Below are 19585 nucleotides of genomic sequence, written 5' to 3'. Positions count from 1 at the left end.
CACTAAATAAATGAACTTGTAAATTAGCTAAATATGGATTCATCACATACCCATTTTATGCTAATTCAGTCCAAAGTTTTAAAGAGCATTAAAATATTAGCCTTTTTTATGGTATCAAATGTCTTTTCCTCTTATCGTGGAGGAAAAAAACATTTCTCATAGTTTCTGGAGAACATATAGACCCTAGAGAGCTGACTGTTGTCTGTGTCAAACTCTTACAGAGGCTAAGTAATATTGATATATTGCTCATGCAGCTGTTTCCTTTCTGAGAGGAAGCTGATAAGATTCTCTAATGTTCTAAACAATTAATCACTGATGGCACAGCTATTTGCGATGTGTGTGCTGTGCAAAGATTCAAATGGTGATATTTCATATACCGTATTCCAATATATCACTTACACAGAAGAATCTAGGATTAACATAGCAAAGTACACAAAAGGACATGAAACATATATCAAACATGCACATGGACATACCAGGCACAATAAAGCAGAGCATGACATCACTCTGAGCCCTGGTTACATGGACCAGCGTGGATCCTTCCAAAACAACATAGATCTCAGCATCCTCTGGCACCAAGTCTAAACCCTCCAGCAATGCAAATACCTTCGCTTCGCCCTGAGATAAAGAAAGGTGGGAGAGGTTGAAAGGAAAATAAAGAGGTAAGATGCTAGAGACCAAAAGAACTTGATCTTTTCCTAAGTAACCAGGCTCAATTTAGAGTTTGACTTTATTCTGATGCTGCATTCTACATTTCTCTAAAGTACACCAAATCCCCTGACAGCATTCCTCAAGGGTACAATAAAACAACACCCCCACTATAAAAACAGGAATGCCTCAGTGTGTCCTCTGCAAAAACCTGCACTGATCCCAATGAGCCAGAACATTTTTAGCTTCTTATCTGAGGCAACAAAAATGGTCAAGTACCTGAGTTTTAATATCAGTACCAAAACAATGAAATTATAATATTACAGTTACTATCACAAAAAAGAAAAAAGACTTTAATTTATCTGTAAAGCAGGTTTAAACTGAGTCTTACGCATTTGAAAATTGTGATTTTAATATCTGAATTTGGTATGGGCATTATAAACACTGAGTCTATCTTTAGATATACAGTATTTCTATAAACAAGACAGCCTGCAGCAGAAATTCCATCCAGAGAAGTCTTCTTTGGGCCCTGCGATGAACTGGGGAGCTGTTTGGGACATACCCTGCCTAGCACCTAATAGTTGCTGGGATAGGCCCCAGCCGCTCAGCGACCCTGCACTGGAAGAAGCAGGTATAGAAAATGGATGGATGGGGTCTTCTTTATGAATCCATAAAACTATTAAGATTGCAGAACTTGTAGAAAATGAACATGGGGTTCTTTTTTAAGTGTCAATACTCAAAACACGATATGATACACCTAATAACCTTTGTATGTAAAGAAGAAAACAATGCATTAATACAAATGTTTTGATAAGCTACCAATGCAACAATGTGATAAAAACCTGAATCTTATTTTTAGATTTTGATACCCCATTTTAGTTTTAATTTATCTGAGAAAAATCTACAATCAGATACTTGACCATTTTTTCTGTGTCTACTGGTTTTTGGCAATTTAGGGTACTTTGTAACAAGAATAGAGAAAATAAGACTTAGAGGCAAATGCGGTGAAACAGTTTCCTATCCACACATCCATAAAATATGAGTACTTTTTATTCTGAGTTCTGTTTGCATGTGAGAAATCTAAGTTAAATCTTCACTCTTTATCTTGTTTAAATGTTTTTGCTCCTACTGTTTCAGTTTGATCGTACTAACAGTGAGGATGTTAAAATCTAATTTCATAGTGAAAAGTGTAATAATGAGAACTGAGTCTTCCCCCAAACACTGAAGCCACAGACTCTAAAGACAAAACAATGACATTAGAGGAAATACAAGTCTGTAGAGCTATAGAGAATCACTAAATTTGATTAAATTTGCAAGTTTGTTAAAAAGTGAGCACTGTAAAGGGTTATTTAAGTTGGTTTATGGAAGCTAATTATCTATAGCTGGTATATTGACTACAAACATCCAGTTTTGTTTTCAGCTTTTAAAAAAGCATTTAAATGGCTTCTGTTCTCCTTTGGAAAAGGTAATCTGACAGCAAGGTTAACTATTAACAATTAACTATATTGTTCTTTTTAAATTTTCTTTGTATATTGTATATAATATGCTGTGAGTTTGCTTTGAGATTTTAAAGCTGTTAACTTGTCCAAGTTTGACAAATGGGATTAGATTTTAATACAAGAGACAAGTGAGGTTTCTTTGCATTGTGCACAGTGTAGAAGCAGCCTGTCATGGTTTAAAAGCATTTTTGTCTTACTGAATCACGGAGTAGATATATGTAGAATTGTGGCCACTATTTTCTCACAAATAACAGAAAAAATATCAGATTTAAATGTAAAAACTGTTTTGCTACACAACCAGTTGCACCCCTACTGGCTGTGCAGTAGCAATGTAGAATCTCGCCATGAAGCAATGAAGCATGGGAGTCTGTCCCCAATTGGCTTCATTGGCTGCACCTGTGAATGTGTGGATATAAGACCTGCCTGGGAAGGATGGTAGAGGATTACCCCCTTCTGCTGTTGCAAGGGCTGTACTGGTTTGCCGAGTATATATAAAATAAACTGAAGTTTTCTACATTTACAAATCTTGTTTAAAAGAAAAGGTTAAACCATCTACTCAGGTTTATACATCCAAGACAACTCAATTTTAAAAGTGCAAACTAAGTTAGTTTCAGTAAAAAAAAAAAAAAAAAAAAAAGCTCCTGAGCCAGTAGCCCATACAGCTGGCACCTCCTACTATATCAATTTGTCCTTCTCCAGTGGCCTCAATAGATGACAGTATTGAGGCCACAAGACACAACATGTGGGTTATTCTTGGAAGCATATCAAACAACTGACTGAGGTAGGAAGAGTGAGACAGGCTGAAGGAAAATGCACAGCAGTTATGTTGAATATAAAGTTTAACAGATCAGCAATGGATGTTTCAGTTCTTGTCTTTTTAATCTCTTGTTTCTCTCTCTGGAGAGTCTGAAAGCCTTGTATCACCTCAACATCTGACCTAATTTTTATATGCAATTAACTGAGAAGCTTTCCCTTTTTACTTCTCTGACTTACATAGAAAGATTGATTCAACCGTTAAGTTCACCTACTCATGTCTTTATCCCTACTATTTACTCAACAAAAGACCTGGTTTACTACAAATTTAAAAATGTCAGCACCAAAAAGCTCACTTTTGTGTGACTGACCAGATGGTGACTACATATGATGTGTGCTAACTAGAAGAAATGCTGGGCTTAAGTTGTGAGGTTTATTTGAGATTTAAGAAAAATGGATTTAATCAGACTTTGAAACTCAAGACAGTTGATTAGATGATATGGTGTGTGCCAGAGTGGCCATATGCTACCTCTTATTTTGTCTTCCACCTTGAAAGAGATAGCAGTTTGGTGTATTATGAAATAAAAGTACAGAAAACAAATGTGGCCACAAACTGCTGAACAGCTGAAATGCTAAAGGAAGGAAGATTAGAAGAATTATTCGACATTTAATATCTATATTGTATGTTTTCAGACAGTAACAGATGATGCAACATAGCGGTAAATATGTTTTTAAACATATTGCTGGCTAGGTGTATTTCCAACAGACATGATATCCAGTCAATCAATGCATCCAAGTGACTTTAATAAAATCCCTGAACAATTTTTTAAAAGTAGTAGGTTGAAATGTGGGGTTTCAGTGAAATGTCTTAGAATCAGTGCTAATAAAGTTAGAATAAATTCATTCTCTCATTAGGATAAAATACCAATAACCACTTGCAGGCAAAAAAAATAAATCCCTACAGCCCCCATAAATCATTGTATAGTGAGGTGGCTGAAATACTAGTCACAATATTTTAAACATTGCTTTCTAAACTTTGACACATTCACTTAGTAACTGAGAGCATCTCCAGCTGATGTCTACATTTTGCAACAAACTTCACAGGCATGGTTTTAGACTATTATTGTCCAAAAGTGGATCCACCTTCCTCCTTTTCCAGCCTTGTCCCCTGCTTATCAAAACGAGTCATTGCAGAGAACATAATCTCTTGGAGGTAATGCAAGCACACCGATCAAGTTTCATTACACAAGTTGGACAAAATAGTGAGTTCAGTTAAAAAAAAAAAAAAAGATTTAAAACATGTCAAATTTGAAAGAATTCATACGAATCAAAAGCTGCATGAGGAATCTTCGGAGAGACATTAGTACTCTTTAATGTTTGCTTTTTTGTGAAAATTCCCAAATATAAACCAGTAAAATATATCTGATCACAGCCCTGTCCTGTTTCACTGTGACTGAATCACACACAACAGTTCCATAGTATTAGAAACACAACTAATAAAACTAACTCTGACTTAGTAATGCAAATAAAAAAACACTTAATAATTAATCACTGAGTTACTGTTTGGCTAGTCCTAAACAAATGCCATGTTGGTCTAATCAATGTTTACCTGATGGGTTTTTTTCCTTTTTTCTACTCTGAAATTACAATTCACCAAACAGAAAAATTTAAAAATATTTTTTATAAAGTTGCACAGTAGTTCACAGTAGTGACAAATCAGGACAGATTTGTTAGATGTTTTCTCAGGGTTAAAATAAGTAAATAACATTTTTAAACAACACTCGCAGCAACAATGATTTTGATAAAACTTTACAAACTACATTTATGCATGGAAAGAAAATGCATGAAAACTTTATGGTTTGGCCTTGGGCATAAAAATTTCTGCCAGTGACACCCTCTTTTAAATGAGTACACTGGTGTCTCACTGCATTCCAAACTCAATTTGCAGAGATTTTCCACAGGGATAACTAACTCTTGAGATTAATTGGAGAGGCTGAACTTGACTGCAAATTATAGGACATACTTACATAGAGAGGCACTTTCCTCCTGCTCAGCTCCATCTCTACAGCAACTACAAGGAAAGACAGAAATTTGATGGGGGGGGGGAAATGAGAAAAAACAAGAATTATTGCACAAAATTGAGGAAAAAAAACTAAAACACAATCCATATAGCCACGTGACTCCCCATTATTCCTTTGGTTATTTTGGTATTTCATCTGATCCTGAAGAGATTATCAAACCTTTCATGTGCCAAGCAGTCAGAGGTCATCTGATGAGACAGGGAAATCTTTTGATCACAAGAATGTGAATAATGATTTTAATGATGACGCTTTTTGCTTTGGTGTGTGAACAGTAGCTGATGACTAAATGTTCCCAAATTTGATATGCAGGCGGCACAATAATGTGCGTGCGTAAGTGCGCGCGCGCGAACGCGAAGTAAATCTATTGAATTTCAATGCTGCAGGGTTCAGATCTGTTCTTTATCAGTGGCCACTTCCTTAAACTGGACACAACAGCCAGGTCTTAACAGACGGCAGCAATCATTGTTAATGAGACAGTTTCCGCAGTGCACACACATCTGCATTGTATGTGTGTGTGTGTGTATATATATATATATATATATATATATATATACACACACAAACACACACACAACAGGATTTTGTGAGCGAGCTTATTTGTGACACAGCAAAAGTGCAGGACAGTGGGATATGCTGTGGATAAATGAGCTATCTATACAGTCCAGCTTTATATAAATTTCTGTGCTTTTTTCTTAAATACGGAAATTGATACTCAAATGCTGTCCCATTTAGCGACAGAATATATATCTGGGCTTTTTTACGAGGTTATACAGTTATTAATGACTACTTAGCTAACTCAGTCATCTCATTCCATCTAGATACGTAAAATATTAAGCTAACAGAAATAGAAATTAATTAGTTTCCGTACTCACCTTCACAGGAGCTTAAACTCCAGCAGATAAAAAAAAAACACTGCGCCTGAATTGGTCCCTCCAAAGATAAATAAAAGAATAAGTAAATAAGCTCCTACTTGTGATGCATCCTCCTTTTGCTAACCGCTAAGGATTTGAAGCGCCAAGTTGTGTTTCAGCCACCAGTCGGTGCCGTGCCGCCGCTGTTTGCAGCTTGTCTGAGCTTCAGCCTCCACGGACACCGCATCACCTCCTTTCACTGAAGCTTTCTGTCTTCCGTCTGGTCAAATCAAAATTCCTCCTTATACCAGAAAAGTTGTGGTTTCTTCTAAGATACAGCGACCTCCAATGGAAGGTAATAAAACTGATTTAAAAAAATCATCTGCATGTTGATACGGCTGTGAACAGCGGAATTTTACCAATTTAATTTTTTTCCTAAATATGACCAGACAGATTTAATATGACAAAGATTTCATTCTGCTTGAAAACATACGCCATTTTTGTTATGAAAACACAGATATTCATAGTAAAATTATTTACTCAAGCACACACACACATTTACAATAGTAATTACAGGTTTTCCGAGAAAAACAATGTTTTATATCCACATATACTAAGATTATTCTTAACATCACAGAGACCATAGCTTCAGTCTCCTGAAACCAGAATAGGGACTAGAGTGGTTAGAGCCAGATTGGATCAGTTGGAGGAACTTTCAGCTGCTATTGGTTGACCTGTTGTTTAGCAACCAGAGGCCCGCTCAGCTGTGATTGGTTAGTAGTTGTTTGCTTATTTGATGAAACTGTGCCTGTACAAGGCCATAATTCTCCAAAAAAAAAAAAAAAAAAAAATTTAAATTAAAAAAAAAGCCATAACTCTCACAGGTTTCCCACATTACACACACACACACACACAAGGAAAATATTCAACTTTAATTTCACTACATTAATCTCAAATCTTGAGCTTTTACTTCTCGAAACTGATGACGTTACTGAGCTGAGATTATTTCTTGGAGTGAAAAAAGAAATCACAATCATTGGTTTTGAACATTGAGACATTTTTTTAAATGAAAAAGAACGGAAAAAAAATTTAACAGGTAACTTAGCAAAGACCTCAACTGATTGTTGTGTGCCAGTTTCAAATACACACAGCATCATCAGTTGTTTACAGTTGAAAAACCATTCACAGCAGAAAGCAGGATTTCTCCATCGGATTAAATCTAACACCAACTCTACGGAATGTGCTCAGCCTGTCACATCGGCTTGGGATCCTGCTTTTTAAAAAAATGACATTATACATCTGAAAGTTCATCTTTGATGCCACATTGTTGCATGACAGACAGCTAATTTAAAATTGGATATTCATATTATGTGGTTGTACAGAAGAATACTTGCATGCTTTAAATTCTGTAATCAAATTAGTGCTGGTTTTCAATGTACTATGGCAGTCCAGGAATCTGATTGTCCCTTATTTATTAGAAAAAGAAGAAAAATAAACTCCATACATAACCCACAAACTGAATTCAATGAGGAAAAAATGTTGAAACTGACATATTTGTAGTTTGACAAGAGGAAGAAATCTCATCTGTGTCTCTAGCAGATGTCTTATCAGCTGCCTTTTAACAAAATATTTTAATTTAAGCACTACACAAGATTAGATACTAACCTCAGATCAATCCACTGATATTCATGTAATAACGAGAACTGCTGGATCACTAAAAGCATCAGCTTAATACAGCTCATCTGAAAAGTGATGTGTAGCTCTCCAGCACTCCTCACATTCAAAATTATCCAATAGCAAAACCTATTAGAGGGCCTGACATCTTTAAATACAAGACCCCAAGCAGATCTGGTGCCTTCACTTGAACTGAAATGTTTGTTTGGTGAAGTTTATGACGTGACACTTCAAAAAATAGACTGTTGGTAAATAACTCTAAGAGTTTCTACCCCCACAAATCTCAGGTGACCTGAAGCTGTGGTCTTGGGGTACTTGCTTCTCCCTGAACCAGGCCATTAGACCTGCCAATGCCAGAACATGGCACCTCCTTCCTTGGGAGTGAGGAGGCAAACATTGTATCCAACATGCCCAGAATTTCCAGGAGATCTCTCTGGTAGTCCAGTTCCTTCTCTAGCAACTCCTGCAGGCGGATGAGCTGTCGGTCCACAACTGGTGACTGGCCGATTACTGAATGATAGATGTCCAGGATCATCTCAGCAGCTGTCGCGAGGACAGGAGTAAACCTGCTGTCAACCAAGTTTCTGGAGAAGAAAAAAAAAGTATTTTACTTAAACTGTATGTTCTCTCTTGGATGACAAAAGACTAACATGGCCTTTCACACTTATCCCACTGATATCTTTTAAATCACTTTTCTGTTTTTTTCTTTATTTTGTACAAAAAGCATCTGTAACATCCAGTGTTGCATCTGACAAAATCAGACTGAAGCTTTTTCACATGCTCGAGTAATATTCAGCATGTGTTCAACCTGCTTCATAGTACAGACTCTAAACATTTAACCTACAAGTTTGAGAGGCCATAGATACATTTTCCAGCAAATCTCCCAACATTCGTTCCCTGCCTCATGGTCTGACCCTCCTCACCCTTCTCAATGTAGCCATTAACTACTGCTGACTGGAACACCAGACACGTCCTTTCTGAGATGTCTGGCTTTTGTCAAAGTCACTTAGCTGTTTGCACCTGCTCATCTCCACAGCATCAAAAGTGTTGACCACAAGAAAACCGTTTATTTACAGTCCAATTTATCCTAAACCTTGATATATTATTAAGAAGACACGATTTGGTTCACCTACGAGGGATCATAAGATTTCTGCACATTCATCTGGAACTCCAGTGATTACTACAGTTATCTGCTTCTTACCCAATGAGAAAATGGAGTAACTGAGAGAGTCCCGACTCATCCCTCCCAGCCAGGGCGTTTTTCAAAGTCCCTCTTCGGTCCAGCTCCTTCATAACAGCAACAGGGACCTCTGGCTTTTTCAATCTTGTCCAGCTCTACAAACAAAATTAAACTTTTAAGTTATTTTTTTAATGTCATGGATGTACTATAATGTGCAACTAAGCAAGGAAGTTGAGTTTTTGTTTTGTAAATCAAACTAATTGAAATACAACATAATTAAATTTTCTTAATAATGCTCTAAATGCATTAAATGTTTACCTCCAAGGCTTTATCCAAAGCTTTAGATACATTAAATTTCTTGAGCTGCTTGTCATATTTGGCCAAATGTTGTTTCACTGGCTTACTAACAAGATAATCATCCTGAGGGAAAAAGGAAGAGAAAAGAAATGTTGGGGGGGGGGGGGGGGGGGGGGGGGGGGGGGGGGGGGGAAACAAGCCCACAAGCCTCGCATTAAAATATTATGCAGAAATTAGAGGTTCAAGTTGCACTTTATCTTTTGTAACATTTACTAAATGCATCTCTTTGAGACTATCACATTAACAAACCTCTGACTACTACCACAAATGTTTTCCTACCTGTTTTGGGATGTAGTTCTTTCCTTTCACAAAAACACGATATGATGGTCGCCGTCTCTGTTGGTTAGTTAATTCATTTGACTCCTCAGGGCTTTTTCTGTGCTTAATACTAAGAATACTGTTGGTCATGCCCACTACAATGGACTCATCATCAGGCTGAGGAGAAAAACATTTATGGTTTTGCATTATGATCAGTTGGATGTTTCAAACAAACCAAAGACTGATGATTGAGAGGGAAAAAACAAAATGCCACAGTTCCCTCTCAAAGGCAGTTTACCATTTTTAGACAATATAAATAAACCAAAACAAAATAAACACCACTTTTGTTTTTCCTATTAAAATGCATTTTTACCATTCATACTCTTTTGTTTGAATGTGGAATAAAAATGAATAACTGAACTAATAATGAATGGGTGAATTTATTTCTTACAGCCAAAGCCAGACTGAGGATAGATGCAGCATAGTCAAAGTTGTGGACCACTTTATAGTTGGTTGTGTTGTACACCTTTACATGCCTGAAAGACAAACATAGGCTCTGCATTAGATCAGACTCATTCAATCCACCTTTATTTACAGAGAGTGGTATAAACAAGGGTGCTTTCACTCTCTTCCACTTTGTGCACACAAAATAATTCATGTAATGGTGATTTATAGATCAAACATTCAATTGTCATGACAGAAACAACAGGTTCAGATATCCACCTGAATTTCTTTTCTTTGTCAAAATGAAACATATTTCCTCTGTTCACTGTTACCATACCTGTCCAGAGAGGCCGACAGCAGTCTCTGTCCATTGCTGCCGAGAGCCAAAGAAGTGACGGTTTTATGATGGTTTCTTAAGGACACAAGAGGCTGGCCTCCTTTTAACAGATCCCACACTTTGACATAGCGCCCACCTAAATACAGATATAAGACAAGATCTATTTTTGTAAAATAAGCATTCCCTACTTTATATTTTTCTGTTATAAACATCAGGTAAAAAAAAAAAAACATACACGGAGATCACTTAGATTGCAGATAAGGGTAAATGTTTAATCACCACAGAGTTTACTTTTGTCTTTTTAAGACAAATGTTTCTTGAATAGTTTAATAATTTACTTTAAATGATCAGACTTTAAACAGGAGCCACCTGCTGGCCACTGGGAAGAATGCAGCTTTGAGACACTTTGGCATCAGCTTAAAGACCTCTCCATCCATACAGGAAATAAACTATGGTTCCAATCGATATTTTCAGAAACAATTAAATAAATCTTTTAAAAGCATAAAATTGGATATTGGATCCAGATATGGAGTTGACATATGTTTTGGTTATGTAGTCTAAACATGATGATCATACTGCTGACAACCTGCTGAGACAAGGAGGCCCTCTGATGGATAGAGAAGAAGACTTTCCACTGGCTGGCCGTGATCCATAGTCATCACACTCTTATCCATCCTGGCATCAAACATTTTCAGTGAGTGGTCATACGACCCTACAAGAAAAAGAAGAAAAAAGAAACAGAAATTGGTGGTCATACAAAAAACAGTTCCCCTTTCTGTTGTTTGTTTGAAGTGACAATTCAGCATTTCGAATGTAATTTTTCCCCCCCAGTTTCCAACTTTACATATTAATCATTTGCATTAGAAGTTACCTAGAATGCACAAAATATTGACGCCAACAGACCAAAAGGTCAACTTCCTGTTATCCCTTTGAAATTTCCCCACCGTTTTAGAACAAGCTTTTATCTTAACCTGTTATAAAGAAATCTCTGTTGAGTTTGCTCGTAACACCGCAGCGGATGTAATCTGCATGTTCTTGATAGGCGGTGAGCTCAACTGCATTTGGGATGTCCCAAAGTCGGCAGGTGTAGTCATCCGACCCCGTGAGGATCTGGTAACGGTCTGATGTGAAGTCTGTTACGTGTACAGCCCTGAACACACAAAACTCACTTCAGTTCACTTTCATGACTAGACATTTATAAGATGATAAAACAGCTGTAAGGTTGTCAGAATTCTTAAGATCATCATAAAATTCAGTCGATGGATCACTCAAGAAATCATCATACAACAATTCCATGACAACTCCATTGCACATCATCAGCCTCTCTTTTTTTGTTAATGATTGGTATTGTGCAGAGACAAAAATCTAGTCAGAGCCAAATAACTACAACGTTACCACATAGCAACACTATCATGCTTACTTTGAGTGGCCTTTGAACATCCGAAGTGCCACTTTGCCACTGACATCAAACAGCCGGACTACAGAGTCCTCACATCCCGCCACAAGCAGCTGGCCATCTGACCTGAACCTGCCACAGTAAGCAGTGTCCTTGAATCGGGAAAATGTCTTGACAGGCTCCTGGGAGAACGGGCCGTAGATGTGAATCTATAAAATAAAATAAAAAAAATGCAAACAAACACTAATTCAAACCAGATTGTATAAAGTCAAACAACTATAGATTGTTTTAAGATCAATTCACACATTTAGGCACAGGTCAATTGTGCAATGTCAGAGCACTCCACATCTTAGAATAGGAAAGAAAAATGTCAACTGTATTGTTTTAATCTTATATAAATACTTTGCATAATTGAATCTACAGATGTTGATTCAGTAACTACCTATGTATATAGGACAATCAAACCATTTACAATGAGATACAACTAATCTGAATACCAAGCAAAGCCCACTTACTCTTGTGAATGCTGTCACAGCAAAATTATGCGGAGCCACAGGGGAAAAGTCAATGTTTGAGACTGCTCCAAATTCTTTTATCTGGACTGGAGTCTGTGTCAGGAGAAACAAAGTTACAATGTTGAGATTGAAAAACAAATTTTCTACTGCTGAGTAATTTCGATATTTTAATATTAACATAGCAAAGAACAAAAGAGATTTACCTTGTAGTTTTTCCAATAAAGGGTGTCTTGTGTGACTTTCTCTCCAAGTTTTGGATATACTGGAATTTTTGTGGGTTTAAATGAGGCCATCTCTATTCTTATTGCAAAGCAGTCTGTGTGTGAGTGGACACAGAGCGTTAAATAATTGAATATTAACATATAGAGAGCTGACACTTGGCTCACTTTCAATTTGTCATCTGTAAGTTGTAGACTTTATTGATTAGCTATTGATTAGCAGAACTCTGATGAGCTGTTTATCAATATTTAACCCCATGAAACTACAGCTAAGTTAACCCACACAGTTATGTTCATTCGTTTTAGAAAAAGCTTGAAAACCGATCAAGTTATGCATAAGATAAGCAGCAGGTCTATTTCCCTTAAGTTTTGGATTCGGCATGAATAAATTAAAACCATCCACATGTTTCATTTACTTATTAAACACGCATACAGTTAAACGTTACTTTTCTGAAAATGGGTCATAAAACTGAGACCCAACGTGTTTGGAACAGCACAACTCATCAGCACATTGTGCTTTAGCCGACTAGCATTTTCTGCTAAACTACGTTCTGATTATTCTCACCTTCAGGCATAAAACTCCTGGAGTGAAGACTTATTTCTTGAGGTGATGTGGACTAATTTATGATGCTACTGACATATTCGTTGGCTGGATACACAAAAACTTTCTCATTTTATCGAGTGATCACGTTGCCTCTCGGCACACAGGAGGACGCCATGACTGTGGATGTAACTATTTCCGGTATGAGAGTATCAGATACTTATTAAAAGGATGTTTTGTTTTTGTTTTTGTTTTTTAAATATATATATATACAAATCATTATTACCATTGATGAAGCTACACTGATTAAGTTTTAATTTTCTCATAAAGTGATCTGATACAAATTATTTATTGATTTGTCGATGCCCTAAATTATATAAATAATAGTGTTTAGAAATTTTTAAAAGATAAAATTAAAAATAGGGCAATCCTTAAATTAGATATATATGTATGTAACTTAAGTAAATAATAATAAAATAATTGAAATGTCTGTACACTTCCGGCATGTTTTCCATCTGGTTCCATCACTTCCGGTCGTCGGTCTTTTCTCCATTTATCGACTGTTGTGTGACACCCGCGTGTTTACACACTCCCAGGTCTGTTCAGTATGTGTAACATTTTTAGCAGCTTCAGACGAATGCAGTTTTAATCAAGCAAACAATCCATACCGCCATGTCACATTAAGCTTTTAGAAGCGAAGGAAATACCTGGCGTACTTTATTGCTAAAGTCAGTTTAAAGAGGCCTTGGCTAGCAGCTTTGCTTGGTTAGCGATCTATCCGCCTGTTCATTTTACAAAATTCCCACGATCCTGGTATTTGAAAGTTAGTCTTACGGACTTAGATATCACATATTAGGCAACACATTATATTTCTGTTAGGACGGCTGAGTTAAAGTAAGCTTACAAAACCAAATGTTCACATAATGCTCTTAGCTGTGGGGAACGTTTCAGGTTCAACAGACTATAACTAGCTTCACACCTGATTTCATGCAAAACTATTTTGGGCCTTCGAACTGCTGCGTGGCGTTGGTTTACGCAAGTGGCAAAACTGAGGGGAGATTTTGGGGAGTTTTTGTGGTACTTCATCTTAATTACAAACCTCAGTTCGCCCTTAAATAGTTGGAATCACACATTATATAGCTGGAATCACAAGAAACCAAGCACTCTTAAGAAGTGTCATTTTGGTAGTCAGAATAGTAAGACTGTGATATCACTGCATATTTCTGTTTTCAGCGAGTTTTATGTTAAGATCAAACTTCACAATGTGTAAATGTAGGCTACTCTGGAGGGGGGAAAAGTTATGCAAAACACCATATTTGTTGTGACATTAAAAGAGTAACTTGATGGACTTTTTTGTGTGTATATATATATTTATGTGTATATTTTTCATAATTTGTTCTATTAAAAAAATACAACTCCTGAATGCATGTTTTGTCTCTTACATCAGATGAAGGAGTCTATAATGAACCAAGAGAAGCTTGCCAAATTGCAGGCGCAGGTTCGCATAGGTGGCAAGGTTAGTTAAATGCATACTTTAAAATAAGCATTGTCAAATGAGTTCTGGTTCACATGTCCTAGCTAAATTTTTTGCTATGCAGGGGTCAGCCCGCAGGAAGAAGAAAGTGGTGCACAGAACAGCTACAGCAGATGACAAAAAGCTGCAGTTTTCCTTGAAGAAACTGGGAGTCAACAATATCTCTGGTATTGAGGAGGTACTGCCATTGTATTATTATTTTCAGTGTACAGAAGGATGGTTTGAAAGGGTATGTAATAACACCCGAGTTGTTATACTGTTCTCTTTAACTTATCTCTCAAACAGTTTCTTTAATTCCATTTGTTTTTCACTTTTAGGTGAATATGTTCACAAACCAGGGAACTGTGATCCACTTTAATAATCCAAAGGTTCAGGCCTCATTGGCTGCCAACACCTTCACAATCACAGGCCATGCTGAGAGCAAACAGCTAACAGAGATGCTCCCAGGAATCTTAAATCAGCTGGGAGCTGACAGTCTTACTAGCCTCAGGAGACTAGCAGAGAATCTACCCAAACCAGGTACCCACGATACAATGTTCTTGCCCTGTTTGTTTGTATTATCAGTTTTACTAGCTGTCTATTAATAATTTTCTATCTCTCTTCATAGCTGGAGAAAACAAAGCCCCTATGGTTGCTGCTGAAGAGGAGGATGACGAGGTTCCGGGTAAGGCCATTTACACTTCCCCGTTTTAAAGAAAACATTAACCCTTCGGGTCTATGATTGTGACAGTGGGTTTAGATCACTTGCAATTTTCACAGCACCATTAAAAAAAAAGAAAAAAGTTTAATATATATATATGCTAGTGGGAAGGTAATATTTTCAGAATCTTTTGTCATTTACTGCTATGATTTTTTTTTTCATCTGGGACTTGTTGATGATTTTTGTGTATTTGGGGGGCCAACATGTTAAGGATAAAGTGAAAAAACAATCAGATTATATAGATAAAGATGTGCTGAAAAAAATACCAAACATGAAGATTTTAAACATTGTTTATTTGGTATATAAATGCAAAATCACAAGCATTTAACAGCCAAAATAAACTTAGGGTTCATTATGTGCTGCATTGTAGTATTTAATCACTACACTAACAGCCTTTGTTGGATACAAAAATGAACTGTTGTCTGTTTGTTATGGACTTGACTGTGCAAAATTATCAGTATGTTGTCATTAGGTTTAACAAGATCAGCCACATTGTATCTGTATCACTCTGTAACATTAGACAAGCTTAGCATTTTGGTAATATTCATTCCTAATAATTTATATTTGTATTCTCAATGTTATGCTGAGACATTTTGTCTTGATTTGTTCCCCTTTTCTGACTGTCACCATTCATTACCCTCTGTTTCTGTTCTCAGATCTTGTTGAAAACTTTGACGAGGCTTCGAAGAACGAGGCAAATTAACAAACATTTCAGAGCTTTACTGTATTTCAGAAGATCAATATTATGCTCATCTGTTATTTCACCATGGCGACAAGAGTTGCTTTCTAGTAATAAATGTGACAAATGGGCTGAAACAAGTCAGCTTTATTGTAGCAGCTACCCTTTTGTCATACTTGCACCAAAGTACAAGTTAAACCATTTAATTCTGTTGAATGTGTATACCTTCTCTTTCTCATGCTGCTTCTCCTTTGATGCCCACACATAAAATGTATTGGTGGAATTCATTATATAATAAAGATTCCATTTAAATTTCTTTTATATATGCTGCATGATTTTTTTCTTGCATCTTTCAGATATCATAAATCTATGCTTCTTTACTAAGTTGTCTGGATAATGGTAGTCATTACTGGATTATACCAGAGAAAATCAATCTTTTAGTGGCAGAAAAAAACAAAACAATTTGCTTGTAGTTGTTGGTCCATTCTGGACACAGCAGTCTGCAAAAAGTACAGAACAGACTTTGCAGCCCACCACAAAATATCAGTGTGTTAAAGGTCCCATATTATGCAAAACTCACTTTTTAAAGGTTTTTTAACAGTCTTATGTGTCCTCATAGCCTGTGTATGAGGCCCAAGAATTAGAAAATTCTGTCACCTCTCTCACTTGCTTTACTTTTTAGCAAATGTGTGCTCAAACAGGTGAATCTGATATCTTTCCCCTTGTGACATCACATCACATGATACTGTTATTGACCCATCCCCCCTGGCTCGCTGAGCTTACCTTCTAAAATCACAGAGTGGACGCCAGCGAAAGCTGGATCCTTTCCCATTGAGGGGTGACGAAGGGCACCACTTGTGAACACTTAAAGGTTCAGACACAGAAACAGCCCTTTCTCAGTAGAGCTCACTAGAGTCACTTTTGGAAAGGCTGAAATTAAGGACCAAGGCTAAATTTGGGGTAATACATTTTTAAAACAATAATGATGGCCCTCTGACATCCATATAAAATTGTTGAAAAAATGTATAATATGGGACCTTTAACAAATCGGGCCTTTGTTAATAGCTACAGTAGAATCTTTGGTTTAACTGGAACTGTTTTTGTCTCTAAATGCACCTGGCATTTAAAATTGCAACTGACTGAGCTGTATGTAGATTCCCTTGTGTTTATGGGTAGACTTTCAGCTAAAATGCTCTGCCAGGCAAACCTTAGGCAATTGTATGGGAATGTAACAAAAAAACATGAAAACAGCACCGTACATTGTAAGCTTCTGGTAATTTCTCTAAGCACACTAGACAAACAAGGCATCACATGACAGAGCAGACACTATTGATTACAAGAAGGTCTGTCTCATCACTGCGACAAAACCTCTGTAAGCTAGCAGCCAAAGAGTAGCAAAGAAAAAAAAATCACATCACAAAATCATAAAGCATGTCTTACTTTTGCTGTTTTGTAGTCAAAAGTTTTGTGTTCTCGTGGCGATCATTATTATAATTGTTTTGTGATTTTTTTTTTTTTTTATACGGCATATTTGTAGGTGCTAACAAATTGACTATTTTGGAGGTTTAATTTTTTTTATTTGGTGCAGCGAGTCGGGAACGCCAATTGCCAGGTAATGATTACTCTGGGGCGCTCGGAATTACGAGACAACTGGAACGCACCATGAATTGGGCCAATATCCTGTTTTCACAGATAACCATTTACATTTTCTACCGTGTTTCAGATCAATTTACTCTTGACAGACTAACACATATATTGATTCTGACTCTTCTGTAGTAATCACATATGTCTCAGCTTTCTTTTAAGACCAAGAATCTCACTTGTTGTGACGATAATACACACGCGTGGTACGCCATTTCGGACAGAAGGCAGGAATATAGGCTTTGTCAAGAAGAGGTTAATTTTTACATACAAATTTCAAACCTGCTCAATTTAGAATAAGGAGAAGAATTCATTTAGCATTTAAATCATGCATGTTAAGTCGGAAGTGTGGCAAAAGAGACAATTGTGAGATGCAAGACGTTTATATATATAGCCTACCCACAGCAGCATTTTTGTCATAGTCGAGCGTAAATTGTTTTTAGCTGAAGTACTCATTTAAAGTAGTGTGAAACGGCAGCAGGTTAAGCTTAATTTTTCAAAGGGTAATAATGTACCTATTCAACCCATATCTGATATTACAATTTGTTTTATTATACAAGTCCTGTGTTGTATACACAGAGGGTGCTTTGTTCTCTTCTTGCTGGGAAGGCCCTTTTAGGTTGATCTGATCTGGACTGACATTACCACGCTGAAGATTACACAGACTCTGACATAAAAGAAAGTTTTTCTCTTGTTTTTTTAAAAAAAATCCAAAATATCTGAACTAAATGGAAAGCTATGTCCGATGACTCAAAGTCATCATTGAACTTCAAAACCAGATCAGTGCTGAGATTTTTTAATACAGCAAAAGCAGAAATGTTACATGAAAACTAAAAGGTGGAGCGGAACTAACTGAAATATATACGCTACGAGATTGAATTCACCCATGAACGGACTCGGTGTTAAAACAAGCTCAAAAGATGTGGTTGTTTTCTGGACCCTGACCAATTAAATTTGTGTGACTATGACTGTTAGCTACTTGTAGGGGCAGCTGAAAATGAGTAGCTATGTCTTGTGGTTGTACTTGATGGTGCAATCCCCATTTCCCTGTTTCTGTTCTGAATTTTCTTTGGGCAGGATAATAACCCCAGATTTCTCCCAAATGTGTTTCTCATCAGTCATTGTGAATAAAGTCAACAACTGAATGTTGTAAAGTAATAGTTTATTTCTCAATGTGAATATGTGATACAATTGACCCTTTTGCTGTCAATATGAAACTGTCCCTTCACAGATACATGAAAAAAAAGCCATTTAGGCATTTAAGGAACTGAAACCCAACTATTTCTGATCAAATGAACTAACGGGCTTCACAGAATTTTAAGTCACCAATGTATTCACATTGCGCTGAATTTACCAGTTTCAAAGGGACACGTCTGATTTTAACACTGAATTTTAATGCAGTCTTTATGTTGGCCAAGTGTGATAGCATACTTCTCACACACAGACAGTAACACATGACTCAAGCATATGATCTGCATGCAGTATGGGTGCGAGCAAACCCATAAGTCAGATAAACAGATACACTTTTTAGTTTTGTTTGTTTTGTGGCTGACATAAAGTCATCAAAAGAAGGGTTGCCCCTTATGTAATAAATGTTAATGTGGGGGAAGTCCTGTTGCCCCTCCTTTTTTCCCTTTCCTGTGTGTGTACATGCTCTAAAATTTAGTATCAAACATTGACTTTTGAGGGTATGATTTTTGGGATATGAAGCCAGTTTTAAAGATTTTAAATGCCTTTCAGGCGATGGTTTTCATAATTTTTTATTTCAAAAACAGCTTTCGATGAACCAAATTATTGTTTTGTCTTTTAAGCGTAGAAGCAGTAAAATAAATGCTTAATTTTAATTTCACAAAGCTGAACTCAGCATATACAAATTGTGTGTTTTGAATGACTGACTTTTTACGAGACAAATATTGATAATTTACATAGACAGACACGAAAAGCCAAAGTATTCACATTTGGGAAGCAGAAAACTGTGTTTTTGCAAATTTGTCATTTTAAAAATGATGTTTCGCAACTGTTTATGTCTGTAATCTACGACTGGAAATGTAGAATTTATCCTAAAATAACTTTTGCTTCTCAGAAAAATTGAAGATAAAACTGTGTGTATTTCAGTGTGAGTGTGTGTCCTGTTGGCGTGACACTGTGTTATTATATTATATTAGACATCTCATAGTAATGCTGTATTATTTCACTTCAAAAGTCAATGGCAACCCCCCACCTCGGTGTACACCCACACTTCTTATCTCCATGCTCTGTAGAAACTCACAGGCTATGTT

At 36.6% G+C, this 19585-nt stretch overlaps 3 protein-coding genes across 6 annotated transcripts in view; 1 reads left to right on the top strand and 2 right to left on the bottom strand.

Annotated features, from left to right (window-relative positions):
- Nucleotides 1-6044, bottom strand: part of LOC121648873 (rho guanine nucleotide exchange factor 28-like) — a 42082-nt gene extending 36038 nt beyond the window's left edge. For 2 of the 4 annotated variants that reach the window (XM_041999307.1, XM_041999308.1), the window contains exons 1-3: nt 5854-6043; nt 4928-4971; nt 477-618 (exon numbers count right to left, since the gene is read on the bottom strand). In XM_041999307.1, the coding sequence (XP_041855241.1) occupies nt 477-618; nt 4928-4960 (175 nt within the window). In that variant the 5' untranslated portion in view covers nt 4961-4971; nt 5854-6043. Of the gene's footprint in view, nt 1-476; nt 619-4927; nt 4972-5853 lie in introns of those variants that run through there. The other 2 variants (XM_041999309.1, XM_041999310.1) reach the window with 2 other exon arrangements.
- A 242-nt stretch (nt 6045-6286) lies between these two features.
- utp15 (UTP15 small subunit processome component) lies at nt 6287-12939 on the bottom strand. The gene is made up of 12 exons (XM_041999609.1): nt 12777-12939; nt 12197-12309; nt 11994-12086; nt 11503-11687; nt 11054-11232; nt 10669-10794; nt 10083-10218; nt 9753-9837; nt 9323-9478; nt 9005-9106; nt 8708-8841; nt 6287-8090 (listed from the first exon to the last, which is right to left on the bottom strand). Exons 1-12 carry the CDS (start codon nt 12784-12786, stop codon nt 7790-7792), a joined length of 1620 nt encoding a protein of 539 aa, XP_041855543.1. The 5' UTR covers nt 12787-12939; the 3' UTR covers nt 6287-7789.
- Nucleotides 12940-13268: 329 nt separating this feature from the next.
- On the top strand, nt 13269-15981 carry LOC121649068 (transcription factor BTF3-like). The gene is made up of 6 exons (XM_041999611.1): nt 13269-13348; nt 14200-14268; nt 14351-14464; nt 14604-14805; nt 14894-14950; nt 15643-15981. Exons 2-6 carry the CDS (start codon nt 14200-14202, stop codon nt 15687-15689), a joined length of 489 nt encoding a protein of 162 aa, XP_041855545.1. The 5' UTR covers nt 13269-13348; the 3' UTR covers nt 15690-15981.
- The last annotated feature ends 3604 nt before the right edge of the window (nt 15982-19585 follow it).

Source organism: Melanotaenia boesemani, chromosome 11 (assembly GCF_017639745.1).
Source record: "Melanotaenia boesemani isolate fMelBoe1 chromosome 11, fMelBoe1.pri, whole genome shotgun sequence".
NCBI lineage: Eukaryota > Metazoa > Chordata > Actinopteri > Atheriniformes > Melanotaeniidae > Melanotaenia > Melanotaenia boesemani.
This window is presented reverse-complemented; position numbering and strand designations above follow the sequence as displayed.